Source organism: Atractosteus spatula, chromosome 8 (genome assembly GCF_055471065.1).
Source record: "Atractosteus spatula isolate fAtrSpa1 chromosome 8, fAtrSpa1.hap1, whole genome shotgun sequence".
Classification (NCBI taxonomy): domain Eukaryota; kingdom Metazoa; phylum Chordata; class Actinopteri; order Semionotiformes; family Lepisosteidae; genus Atractosteus; species Atractosteus spatula.
Genome location: NC_142713.1, coordinates 9,050,940 through 9,064,487, shown reverse-complemented (window position 1 = coordinate 9,064,487; position 13,548 = coordinate 9,050,940). Strand labels below are relative to the sequence as shown.

The window sequence follows — 13,548 nt, the reverse complement described above, 5'->3', positions numbered from 1 at the left end:
TGAGATGACCCTGTCATATAACTAAAAATGCTGATAAAAATTTCTTAAATAACTTGGTAAAAAAGAACCAAACACAAATGTATTTTTAAGAAATACATTCATCAATACATCTGACATTTTCCTGAAGTTCGATTTTGAAGGGGTATGGGTATGGTGTTAAACATATTGTGTTTTTTCTTTGAAAGTTACGTATACAATAGAACTGCTGGTTAACCAAGTACAGAATGTGACCTTCTCATTCATTTTAAGCACACCTAACTACAATGAATTTAGGCAGCAATGTGAAGTAGTGGTGTGGGCACTGAATTAGTTAACTGTAAGGTTGTAAAGTCAAATCCGAGGTGGTGCCTCTGCTGTTCTACACTTGAAAAAGGGATTTCATTCAGATTGCTCTAGTACTGTAAATGCCTTGCTGTATATTTAGCTACAAATGTAAGTGTTTTTTGGGTAGACGTGCCAGACAGTAAATTAATAATACTTCAGGACCAGAATCAAAATCTGAGAAAGGGGTCTGAATTGCATTACCAAAGTCAAATACTGGAAAATTGAACAAAGGCACAAACAATCAATTAAAACCAATCTGTGGTTGGTAGCAACCTCTTGATCACACAATACTAATTTCTAAATGAATTAAGGTAAACACACCACAAAGCTGTTACTGACAATTCCAGAAATCAAAAGGCCAACAAAGCAATCAAATCTGATTTGAAGGGGAAGGGAGCTGAGGGTGGGGATTGAGGTGAGGATAAATGAAATAAGTGATTTTGGCTTTGTTTTAGAAAATGGTGCTCACCCTTCTGAACAAAGTGGCTGTGTTTGAGGGCACCTGATTGGTTATGCCCAAATGCCCTCCTCATCATCCTATTGGTTGAGAGATGACAAGAGTTTGCCCAGTGCAGCATGGGATTGAAAGAAGAGTTGGTTAGTAAGACAAGTAATACATTGGAATATTAAAGAGAAAAGACAGTTAAGCTGCAGTCTTCCTTTCAATAGACAGCCCAGAAAGGCTTTACCAGTAGAGAGTGAAAAACAAGCAATTTGTGGTGGTCTGGTTAGAAGGAATTAGATTAGACGGAAACACTGTACACAGGGCATAATGTGCACTTAGTCTGTGTCACATTTAATACTTCATCAAACAGAGTAGGGTCAAAGAGAAAGGAAACTGCAGCTTAAGATATTTGCAGATTAAGTGTTCCAAAGTAGACGTCTACTGAAGGCAGCAGAAAGCTTTCCAAACAGAGCAACCTCACTGATTTGTTCGCGTTAAAGAATAATGTCCTTAACCATAACCAGTAATTGATAACTATAGACACCCAAACTATAGACATGGAAACCTTGCCCAAGTACAAGGTGAAAAATGGAGCTAGGCAACCATTCCTCCAGGAACATGGAAAATATGACATCACTCACTGATCAGGAATGTAAGGCTGGAGGTAAAAACCTTGAATTCTCAAGCTGGGTGAGATCATGCTTAGTTTGTCATTCTACTGCCTTCACTTATCATGAAAAAATTAAAAAAAAAACAGTTACAAATGATGGCATTGACTTTGTATATACTCCTTGGGAAAAAGGTAGAAATCTAATCTTCAATACTGCACATAATTAATGCACACATTGTGGCCTTTGTTTTAAGGAAATTAAAATGTCTGCACTGAAAAAACAAACTTAGATATACAGCCTCATTTGTTTTCTGGGCTCTTCACTGAAAATTCTACAGTTTATAATATTTCATGGAAACTGAGATAAAGTACCTACCATGTTGAATAACAGTAATGCTTTATTTTGTGTGGCATTAATTGCAATTTGATACGCATTTGCATATTAATGTTAAATGATGCCTTTTTGATTTCAATTCATATTTAACAAATGATTTGTTGGATAGGAACAGGAAAAGCAATACTAAAAAAACAATTACCTTATACTAAATGAATCTTACTTCTAGCTGGTCATCACAGTCTCTCATGACTGGAGGGAAAGTCAGCCATTAGGCTTGTGAGTTTTGTTTTTCTGCCCTCTGTGCCTAATGGTTGCTCTGGCAAATTCGATGTACTATAAACGCATCCATAATCTGTGAAAGTGCCATTTGTTGTGAAGTGCACCTTACCAAGTAAAAAGGGAATTCCCATATATTTGCGTCAGAGGAAGTGAGTTGTACTGAGGCGTATCTCTAAGCACATGAAGGTTCCCATCGGCCATTCATCAACAGACAACGACATCCTTGATAAGGGCTGAAGTAACCTGAAGCCTATTCCTGAAGCAGAGGGCATAAAGCAGCCCTACACCCCGCATGGGGCACCAGTCTAGAGGATGGAGTGCATACATGCAGGAATAATTTAGATATGCACGTCTTTAGAAGGTGGAAGAAAACCTGGTGAAAGCCTGCACACATATGAGAACGTGCAAACTCCACCCAGAATGTGTTGCTGTACGGCTGTAATGCAGCAGCACTAAGTGCCCATGCCATCATACAGCCCCCATACAAATGTTAATAATCTCGGTTATGGTAAATGTACAGCCATTTCACATTATTCAATTTTCCTTATTTCAATGTTAACTGATCATATTGTACCACCAAAGGTGAAAATAAATATGCAACTGCATATGAAATTATTTAAAACCAAAATAAAGCATTGCCAACATAACTCGGTTTCATGGTTTATAGTGCATCATGGAATAACAGGTTGGGATCTGGACCTAATTCAAAAGTAATGGGTTGATGCCCCTAGTGTGTGAGGGAAATAGTGGGAAATGCTGTCACATACAGATGGAATCTTGTAATCTCATTTTGCTGAATGCAGACGCAGTTCTCCTTCGGATCTTGGCACATCATGCTTCCACCTCACAATGTTAGCATCCAGAAGGTTAAGATGGTTAATTTAGGTATGCATCAGATCAACTATATACGGTATAGAGGACAAAATGTGGTTAGAACTAACTTTTATAAAAGCTGAGACAGCAGAGTGTTGGGCACTGCTTGTTAAACCCAAGATATCTGGGTAACAGGTAACTCATGGTCATTGTTTTACTTACATTTTAAATAATTTTACTTTGCAAGCAGTGGTACACTTAAAGTTGCTGAACTTTATATAGGTAACTTAAAATCTCTTTCCCTTTCACAGTTGAGAAGAAATGAAGAGGCTCAATTAAAGACAATGTTAGTTTTAGGGTTTAATTTTGTAATGAAAGAGTTCAGCTGGAACAAAAGCCAGAAGAGAGAATGTGACCCATGTAACGCACTGCTGGAGGAAATAAAATTATGGACTGACAAAAAATGCGAATCGGAATTTAAAATAGTATATGACTTTACAATATACAGTAATATATTATGTGTGCTTCACTGTTTTCTGTATTTTGTTTTATATGACCTTGAAAGAGAGAGTGTAAGCTGCATTTCATGTTAGCTTATCATGTCACTTCATAAATAAACGTCTCTGATACAGATGTCTTAAAGAAATACAGCAATGCCTCACTTAGTGCTGTTTCTATTAAGAACTTATTCGTCATAGTGGTCTTTGTCTTGGCAATTAGTTAAATTAGTCCAAATACACCTGCAGAATGTCACAGGGCAGATAGAAGCACCCACTCAGCGCAGGCTGTAGTTGAGTTTCTGTCACTATTTGTGTGAAAGACTAAATGTAAAGCTAAGTGCTAAAAACAGCACGTAAGCTCTCAGCCAATGATAGTCTGACATGATATGTATGTTAACTTATGGACAGTGCCATTTGTAATCACACATTAAAAAGAATGCTCAAAACTAGACTTATCAAAAATAAGTCTCTCTCCAGGATGGCCAAAGCCTAGCTCATCCTGGCAGATATACAGTAGCTCCTCCTATTAGCAGGAGTGAAGGCAGATCGTGGTTAATCTACACAAGCTCTGAGTGGATTTGTTTTCTTCTGCAACTATAATTTTAACAAACTCCTATATAATGGATTTTTAATTACATTCTGTGGTATAAATATCAGCAATGCCATTACTGATACACCAATGAAGCCTTGGTAATTACCTGTGTTAACACTGATTCCCACAATGCTTCCTCTTGAATACATCCTCAGCACTAAGCAAGGCATTTCTGTAACTCAGTTTTAGATTCTAACCTTACACTATATGACTTCAGTTTTTCTTTTAGTGTACCTGTGAAAATTAGGGCCCTTAATTTTGTTACATGCGCTGCTTTCTTTTTGCCCCATTAAATATAAGATGAAAGTGGGGAAATGTGTCATATACATTTTTCTAGATGTTATTTTAAGAGTTATTATAGCAAGTTCAACACTTTGTTTTAATTTAGCAACAATAGGAAATTATTTCCTATTGTTGTTCTAACACTATTTTAAATAAACAGCACAGCTTTATAAATATAGCCCTTCGAATATACAGTAAGTGATGGAAGTAAACAAAAAACATGCACCATTATTCCAAAAATGAATGAGGAAGACACTGTGGTTATAATGTAAATGTTCCTATATCTCCCAAGTTAAGAACCTTTTTTCATCTTATTGTTAAAAACTAATAAAAATGTAGCAGTGTGCACTTTATTTTATTAGGTGTGAAAGATGCAATGGCCCATTATTCATACTTTACTGTCCTGTTGTAAAAGATTATTAAGCCTTTAGCGAAAAGAAAATAAGTGAATGCTGGAGGACTAACCACCATGAAATAATGCTTTTTTACACCTGGAAAAAGGACATACAGTATAATCGCACACAATAAACTGCTGTATTTCTGTTGGGCCTTACAGTGAGACCACAATGGGCAGTCTCTCGCTGGCTCAAGCAGTGAACCTTGACACTATCTTACGGTACCTGATCTGGAGAGGGCTTGTGATTAGTCTGGTCGGAATGTGAAGAGGCCTTCAGGTGGTCGTCCTCATAGTTATCGGCCATCAGCTTCATCCGGTTTTGTGTCTAAAAGACAAAAAAGGAGATGAGACAGAGGTCAGTTCCACTGAGTCCTTCTGTGGTGAATTAGTGTTACAGCGGAATCAATGGCTTTGAGCTGTAACAGGAATATATCACAGTGTAATAAAAGCATATTTTCCATAAAAGGATGTCTTTCAAAGTATTTCTGTTTTTTAGAAAATTAATTTGAATTTGTAAAGTCCAGAAAGGGACATCATAAAAAAATATAATTTTTTCTTGAAAGGTTTTTAAGAAAGTTGAAAAGAAAGGAGCAAAATTTTACCCTGGGCAAAAAGCTTTTCAAATCATACTACTACGGTTTTGTCCATTTTACATTTTTAACCAGACTATGCACCGATGGACCAACAGAGCTTCAGAAGAATTCAACCAAACTGTGCACAGTTTTCCACTGTGCTTTAAAGAAAATGTTTATCATTGTTTCATTTACTTATTTTAGGCTTATGTCCTTATTAATTTGTAATAAATCTCAGTTGCATTATTTCTATTTTTCTCACATTTTGATAACACTCCAACACTCCATAGTTTGAAACAAAGGAGTTTTCACCCCTGGTTTTTGAGGAGCTTGGTGTCTTGGGGTTTGTATTTCAAGTTTGCTCCAAAATACTCTAGCTGTCACCTTAACCCTAGTAGTAATATTAATAGTAAAATGTAATTATGAATTGGTCTGATAAAGAAACTCCAATTAATAATTGAGACTGCAGACACAAAGACCAGAATACACAGGGCTCCTACTAGACCAGGGCTGAAACCTGTTGGAGTACAAAGGTAATGATGGAATGATTCTCACACCAACAGAGCAGGAAATGTATGCAAACAAGGTTTTTCAGACAGTGAGCTGTTTGCGAACCTGTGATGGAGCTCTGTGGCACAGGCCCATACCTGAACTGTGAGTGTGCTCAAGGGATTTGTCACTGGGCCTACATTCTTACAACACTGTTATCCCCACAATAAAACCTGCAGCCACAAGAGCCGTCTGACCACTGACTTCCTCTGAACATTAATCACACTAAGGACGCGATGACAGTCTTTCGGAAAGATTCAGAAGCCAGCAGGGATTCTCAAGTGTGACCACAAAGACACTGCTTACAAGGCTGTTCAACTGGTCCTCACCAGCACATTTCTATAAGCAATGTCCTGTTTCTCCTCCAGCAAAGGAGACTGCGTTTTAATATGCTGCGGAGGTTTTAACAATCATGTAAGCATGATCCGAGAAAGATTTGAAAAATATGCTCAAAGGGGATCTTGTGACCTGAAAACACCTAGGTAGGCAAAATAAAAAAAAGCAGATACAGCACGCAGACAGATGTCAGAAAATATTGCCTAAATGTCTTTATAAAAATGAACATAAAAAGGAAGGTGCAGAGAGTTGAAAAGTTATTCACAACGCACTGCAATGCGCCTCCTAGAGGAGGACGTTTCTGAGATTGCACAGTGGTGGAGCTCTCCAATAAGCTGTCCTCAAAAACATAAGAATTCAGCACCAGCAAGCCCTTGCGCACACAGCCTCTTTCACATTCACAAAGAAACGTTTAGGAAACCTATTCCCTTATAATGGTGGTGATGACTACAGTTCTCAAACACTTCATTTCCAACCTGTTTTATTAACTTCTCTCAACGATTACCAATGTCGGCATATGTGGAAAAAAAAAAGAAATGCCAGCCCAGGAAGATTGTTTCATCGTCAAAGGAATAAATGCATGTAGTCAGCTGATGCCAAAGGAAGGGTATTTTTTTTGGGGTGGGAGCAAACAAAACAACCTTTGAGGTTTCTGAGCTCCACTTTGGATGCCTGGAGTGCAAGCGCAGACAAATCTGGTGATTAGGGTTGTTTTCAGATTTTTTCTTTTAAGTTGCTACTTTTACAATCAGTCATGTGCAAAAGAATCACAGTGTATTAAATCATTCCACATCCTCAAGTACTGCTTGGCAATAAAAGGCATACAGGGCATGCTATTAAATGCCAGTGCGATGGTAGACATGTATGATTTTTATTAGCAACTACACGATTTACCTAATCATACTGATGCCCATTCCTACAGAAATGGAACCCATTTCTTTCTTTTTTAGGGCCCATTCTGAATTAAACTAAGTGAAGAAAGTGGTGGTTGGTCTCCTTTGTGAACTGAAACCAAAATGCCAAAGCTAATGATCTAAATAGCTACTCCCAGCTAACTTACGTTCAGTTCACAACCGGGACGCTTCACTAGATAGGAATTATGAGATAAAACAAGGATGGATAAAAATTAATCTTATAATGATTTTAATATCCAGATTCTGGAAGCTCACATCTAATAACCTGCCAAGGTTTTAGGGAGAACATACAGATAGGAGATGGGGGTACAGTTAAGTAAAGGTGACTTAAGGCAACTCTTATAAACGTTTGATGACCCTTCAATCTCATTGTAGACATTGAAGGGGAGCTCTTCCTATACCAATTTAAAGAAACTGAATATTCTGAACAGATCTCCATGCTAGCTGGATTCAACATTTACTTTACTAGGTCTTAAGGAATAGCAATAGATTCTAGGAAACATTTTCAATATTGTTTATTATGTTTAGAAAATTTGTGAGGCAATTGACAAACCTGTACTAATGCAATCTGTCCCAGTGAATTCCACATTCTACATTACTTTTATCCAGTGTATTGTATACCCAGAGTTAACTGCACAAAGGAGAAACAAACGTTGTTAATACACTTGTCCCTTGATTGATGAATGTAATTCATTCCTTAAAAATGTGAAAATTACTGAAATCTAAACTTTATTACCCAATATTAATTATTTTTACCTTAACAAAGTACTGAATAGTCAAAGAAATTGCTTGTGTCCGACTCCCCTATTTTACCTTAGTATAATAGTTAACAAAATGAATAAAATGCGTAAAGATTCTAAGAATGCAGACACACTGAGGAACTGTTGTGGGAGACTGCAGTTGGAGAATGATGTTTTCCATTTGACTACAAAGCATGTGCTTTCATTGTAGCACAAAACATTTAAAAACTGCAAAAAACAAATTATGAAAATGCATAATTCTCTTAGTAAAGGATGTTTGTAAATCGTGGGATAGGTGTATAACCATCACTAATGTATACTTTTACAGTATAACATGTCCTACCCCAAACTAGTACATCATTTCATAAGATGTCATGTGTTCATCCAAAACGACTCAATTCTCAGTGCTGAGTGCTTTGTTAAAAAAAACAACGTATAGCCTTGATTTAATCATCATATAGTATTACTGTTACTAGAACAGTACTATTAAATACTAGAATTGAAAATGACAAACTTACTGCAGCTCAGGTCGTCTGATAATAAGGTTGTTAGGTGCAAGGCTCTTTCATAGAGAACACAAAGACAGCAGCTTCAAACTGAAACACTTTTGTATTGTCAGATATCACAAAGTTAATTCAGAGGAATTATCATGCCACCTGCACACAAAAGCAATTGGTACAAATGCTTATTTTCCTAATTCTCCGGACATTAAATACTTGATATAAATGTGCATTAGCTCTTTGGGTTTTATAGCAGAGAAACAGCAGATGTTTATTTAGTAGGGCAGCCAGTGATGCACTCTGTTCTGGCACCTTAGGGCTAAGGGTGCAGGCAATTCAAACAAACCTCCCTAATATTTTCTCCTAAGAGGGGGTCTCTACCACAACAAATGAGAAATAAATGCTGTTAATGTTCAACCTTTTAATGGGAGAGTAAGAGTTCCTCATCTCGTTAAATCCCCAATCCCTGCTTAGACACAGTTCAAATAAAATGAAACAAATATATTAAAAAAACATTCCTCTGGTGTCCCAAATGGCTTGTTTGCCGAACCCTAATAATACCTCACACTCTACCTACACAATGTAATTCGCACCTCCGAAATTTGACTTTTAAAGAGAAATGAAAGGTTGATATGGCAACAGGAGCTCGAAACAGACCCCGGCTGCCAACTTCAGGGCTCATTATTGCACAGCTGTGGAGACAGACAGCCCATATAGCTTTTTGTCCCTGTAGAGAAACAATTTGGAACAAATCAGCAGCCAAAATCCTGCAGCAAGACATATCAGTGAGGCCTGGGCTAGTAGTTATGACCAGGGAGCTGATCCCTAACTGGTCTCCAACATCACCAAGATTAAAATCCATCATGGATGCATACTATAGTATTTTCTTCAGCTGGTGTACTTCACTACTGTTACGTTTCAAGTTAATTCAAGTTAAAAATTATTTTTTATACACTTATTTGGCCTACAAACAGCCTTTAAAACTGAACAAAACATTATATTAGTAACATACTGTATCTATTAATATGCTATCCATCCATTTTGTAACTGCTTTATCCAATACAGGATTGTGGGGTACCTGGAGCCTATCTCGGCAATCAATGGCTGCAAGGTAGGATACAGCCATTGCAGGGCACACACACCAGGGCCAATTTTCCCAGAAGCTAATTAACCTACCAGTATGTCTGTCTTTGGACTGTGGGAGGGAACCAGAGAACCAAGCAGAAACCCACTGAACCAGTGAACATGGGGCGATGTAAGTAAACGAAGTAAACTCCATGCAGATAGCACCCCAGGAACTGAATCTTGGGTTCATAGCAATGCTAATCACTGTGCCACCACACTGCCCTCTATTAAAACTCATAATTTTTCATTCCTTTATTTTACCAGGTTAGTCATTAGAGAACAAAACCCCATTTACAATGATGAGCTGAAGACCCCTTTACACAGCAAGGCATTTACTGGAACAATCCAAGTGAAGAACCGTGCTCAGCTGTACAACAGCCTCCCACTGGAGATCTGAACCCACAGCCCTCTCTGGGCCAGGTCTGGAGCCCTATTCACTCCTCCACAAAGCTGCCTGTGCTTGCCTATGCTGTGTGCTTGTTTGAAAAAGCCCTACATTAGGTCAAAATGGGAGCAAAGAGCCTAATGAACAAAACTCTTAAAAAAAGATCTGTCCGCTAAATTAAGTGGTGGTCTTACTGGCACAGCTTATCCTGTCCATGGCAATAATCCTAACTCAGGCAGAAATTCTTTGAAGCATTTGCACGAGACTGCCTTCTTTAAAATAAGTCAGAGCTGCTGCTGTGTTGTGAACACTTGGGATGAGGGTATTACCCCCACACAAGCTCCCCCTCCCTGATGCCAGTCAAAAACTAGGGGTGAGTGAAATAAGCAACTACGCCCTCTTTTTAGTCAAGGTTCCAGTTACAGCTCTGTTACGACTAGGGTTTACTCAGTAGACCGCTGAAGCTGAAACCACACAAGGGCCGGAGACCGCATGACATTTAAAAACAGGCGCTGGGTGCAGTTTATCACAGGCGTGTCATTCTGGAGGCATGGCTGGCCTTCACATTAAATCACTCCAGTCCAGTCTATATGAGGCTTCAAAGAGAGACTCTGTTTATGGCAACTAACGAGGCAACATGTGTCAGTTTGTGTGTAGTGATGTACTGGAGCTTTAATCTAATGCACGAAAAGGCAATTTAAGTTCAAGGTCAAAAAGTATTCTGCATTGCTATAAGTGGTTGAATAAGGATAAAGAGTTCTGTGGAAAATCAATAAAACTTTGCTTGCTATACACTCTTATTACAATTTAATAACGGCAGGAATGGTACAATTTAAGAAAAAGTTTGTTGCTTGAATCATTCATACAGTATTTGAGAAGAGAATCATTTCAGAAGAGAGCGTCTTTCTTCTGTCTATTTTGACAACACTATTCTTATGAATAGACAAGCAGATGCTGAACAGCAGCTTATGCTTTGGTACTGCATTTTCGATCTGCACATTGAGTAGTACTTTAATTTTCATTATAAGCTAATTGTTATTTTCCAATACAGTGCCATGGGGGAGACAGGACCTACACAGACACAAACACATACACTCTCTCACCTGAGCCAATTTGCTAGGAAGCCAATTAACCTACCAGTATGTCTTACCAGAAACCTAGTAGGAGTATGAAACCCAGAACAACTTTCTTTTTTTCTCCACTTTTTTCAATTCACATGTTCTAGTCACAGTCCACAGACTTAACTACATGTAAAGACATGAAACTTCTGCCTGGTTTGGCTGGAACTCATTGGTTACAACTTATGAAACTGCTGTACCACCTCTAACTGTTTCAAACATTTTCAGGTGCACCTCAGCATACTGTTATATTAGACAGCTCAGCAAAGACACTGTGAAGTGGTGTATTTAAAAAGCGCCAATCTATTTGTAACACTGTCAACATGTTGGAACGTTTAAGTAAAACACAAACATGAAGCAATTAATATTCAGAGCAGTTTGCCCAGCCCTGTTGTTGAATCCAGACCACTCAGAAACATGATGAATCTTCATATTCAGCAGAATTTTAATGCAGGGCTAGACTGACCTCCAAAGGAGTGAATGACTTCAGAAATTAGAAGAACATTAATAAATCCTCTTGTAACAAAAACTACACTTCATTCTTAAACTAAACACTTCTGTACTTTCTCTCTCCCAAATAAGAAAGACAAAAATCTGTTCCAAATCATTTGATGAGTTGGGTTTGAATGAGACTCCTCATCGAGGGGAACTGTTAGAATTTCAGAATTCACAATTTAAAAGGACTGCAAAGTACAAAAACTAGCTCACAGTCTTCATTTCCTTTAAAAATAAATTAAAAACGTTTTTCTCTTTAGCCACAACATGTGAAGGCGGGCCACTGCATCTGCTTAAAAAAAAGGAATAGGTTCTCTCTCAGAAAACCAATCTTTGACTGATGAGTGACGAATGAAACTCAAGATTTGATATCACCTGACTTAGATTCAGTGCTAAAGCAGCTGAATCACTGTAGCCATACATGAAGGTGTGGGTACAGAAAGATCAACTCTTTCTGCATTCTTAGGTTGTCAAGTGAGGGGCCAGCTAAAAGATCAAATCTTTCCCTGCTTTCCCAGCTCAAACGTGGGACTGAGAGGGAAGCAGGGGTGAGTTTTAATAAATGTGTCTACTTAATTAATATTTGGAGTTATTAATTACACACTGCAGCTAAGGAGATCAAAAATACTACACCTCATCATACACAGTGAAACGGAAATTGTACTTTCAAATCTTAAGGCCCAAATTATAGAGAATTATCAAATAAATCATTATTATTTATATAATGATATTCATTTTTGCAGGGCTTTCTTATTTTCCAGAACTGAATTCTTTGGAAAATAAGTGCTTCATTACGAATTATAAACCAGGTGTAACAGAAACTCATACCTCGACTAAGTTACTTTTAAAACAGATAAAATATTATATTTTTAAAATATTTTATTTGACTTTTGAAAAACAAGCAGCATTTTTTTAAGAGAGAGACTTACAGCAGTAGACTGTACTAACTATCAGACTTCATTGATAAGAACTCTAATGTGAACATCTTCTTGTCTATGAAGAGTAGGCTGTGAGAAGCAAAACTCTATGTCCTCCCACATTTTAATATGGAAACCTTGTAAAATAGAAAGCAAATCAAACATCAGTCTTAAATGTGATTATGTCTAGACTAATTGATGTACACGTTTGCAAAGCCAAACAAGAACAGCAACCTTGAAGCAATGCAACATCAGTATCAACTCTTGGGAGCCCCTTGACTGAACTGCAAGGGAATCACTGGGCCCAGGAGCCCCAGAATGTTAGAATGAGAACATAAAAAGACAAAAGAAAAGTTAGAAATGAGAGGAGGCCATTAGACCCATCGAGCTCGTTTGGTAGTTGATATGAAAGAAAGCAAAGCAGGAGTGTCAAAGGGAGCAGGCCATGTCCAGATCTGCGCAGTATACAACCAGATATCTCTTTATACAAGATCATTTTCTCAAATACTCAAGAGCACTGTATATGCAAACATCCTCGACAGCCCATGAATGAATCCTTAAGTACAACAACTGCCATAGAGTATTTAACTCAGCAATCTACACACTTATTAAGAAGTGCAAAGGTAACACTGACATACTATCAGTAATATTTTTAATAATAATCCTTACACTTTTATAGTATAGCACTTATATGGGGACTCCCCTCCACCACAACATTGTGGAGCCCCCACCTGGATGATGCGATGGCAGCCAAAGTGCAACAGTACGCTCGCCACACACCAGCTCTCAGTGGGGAGGAGAACAGAGTGATAAAGCCAGTTCATAGATGGGGATGAATGGTAAAGGCCTGGGGGAAATTTGGCCAGGACACCAAGGTTAACACCTTAAAAAGGTTTTTAAGACTGTTTTGAGTCTCTAATTGCAGATCAGATGGGTTTCATTGAATGTGTCACTCTACTTGTTGAACCATTAATACATTTATTAGCATATAATCATAATTATCTAAACCTATAATATCATAATCTATGCTTTTTAGGAATTAATGTTACAAAATAAAGTTTGAAAAGATATGAACTAAATCAGATGTCAACTAAATACAGCTTAATTACGCTGCGCTTAATACATCCTGTTGGAAATGTAGAAAATAAAATGTTTAAGTCTGCAAAAGGTACGATCTGCAAGAAAGCTCTGCTTTGTAACCAGCAACATTCCTGCAGTGATACCCACAAAAATAACTCTTACATTGAGTTAAAAGTGGGTCAAAACTTAAATTGGGGGACCCACTCAAAGGGCGTCCTCTCTATAGTAAGGCCCCAGT

At 37.8% G+C, this 13,548-nt stretch overlaps 1 protein-coding gene across 2 annotated transcripts in view; it reads right to left on the bottom strand.

The window, feature by feature from the left end:
* LOC148829164 (ELKS/Rab6-interacting/CAST family member 1-like) overlaps positions 1 to 13,548 on the bottom strand; it is a 348,267-nt gene that overhangs the window by 48,688 nt on the left and 286,031 nt on the right. For both annotated transcript variants that reach the window (XM_088923624.1, XM_088923625.1), the window contains one exon: positions 4,803 to 4,904. In XM_088923624.1, the coding sequence (XP_088779750.1) occupies positions 4,803 to 4,904 (102 nt within the window). The remainder of the gene's footprint in view (positions 1 to 4,802; positions 4,905 to 13,548) is intronic.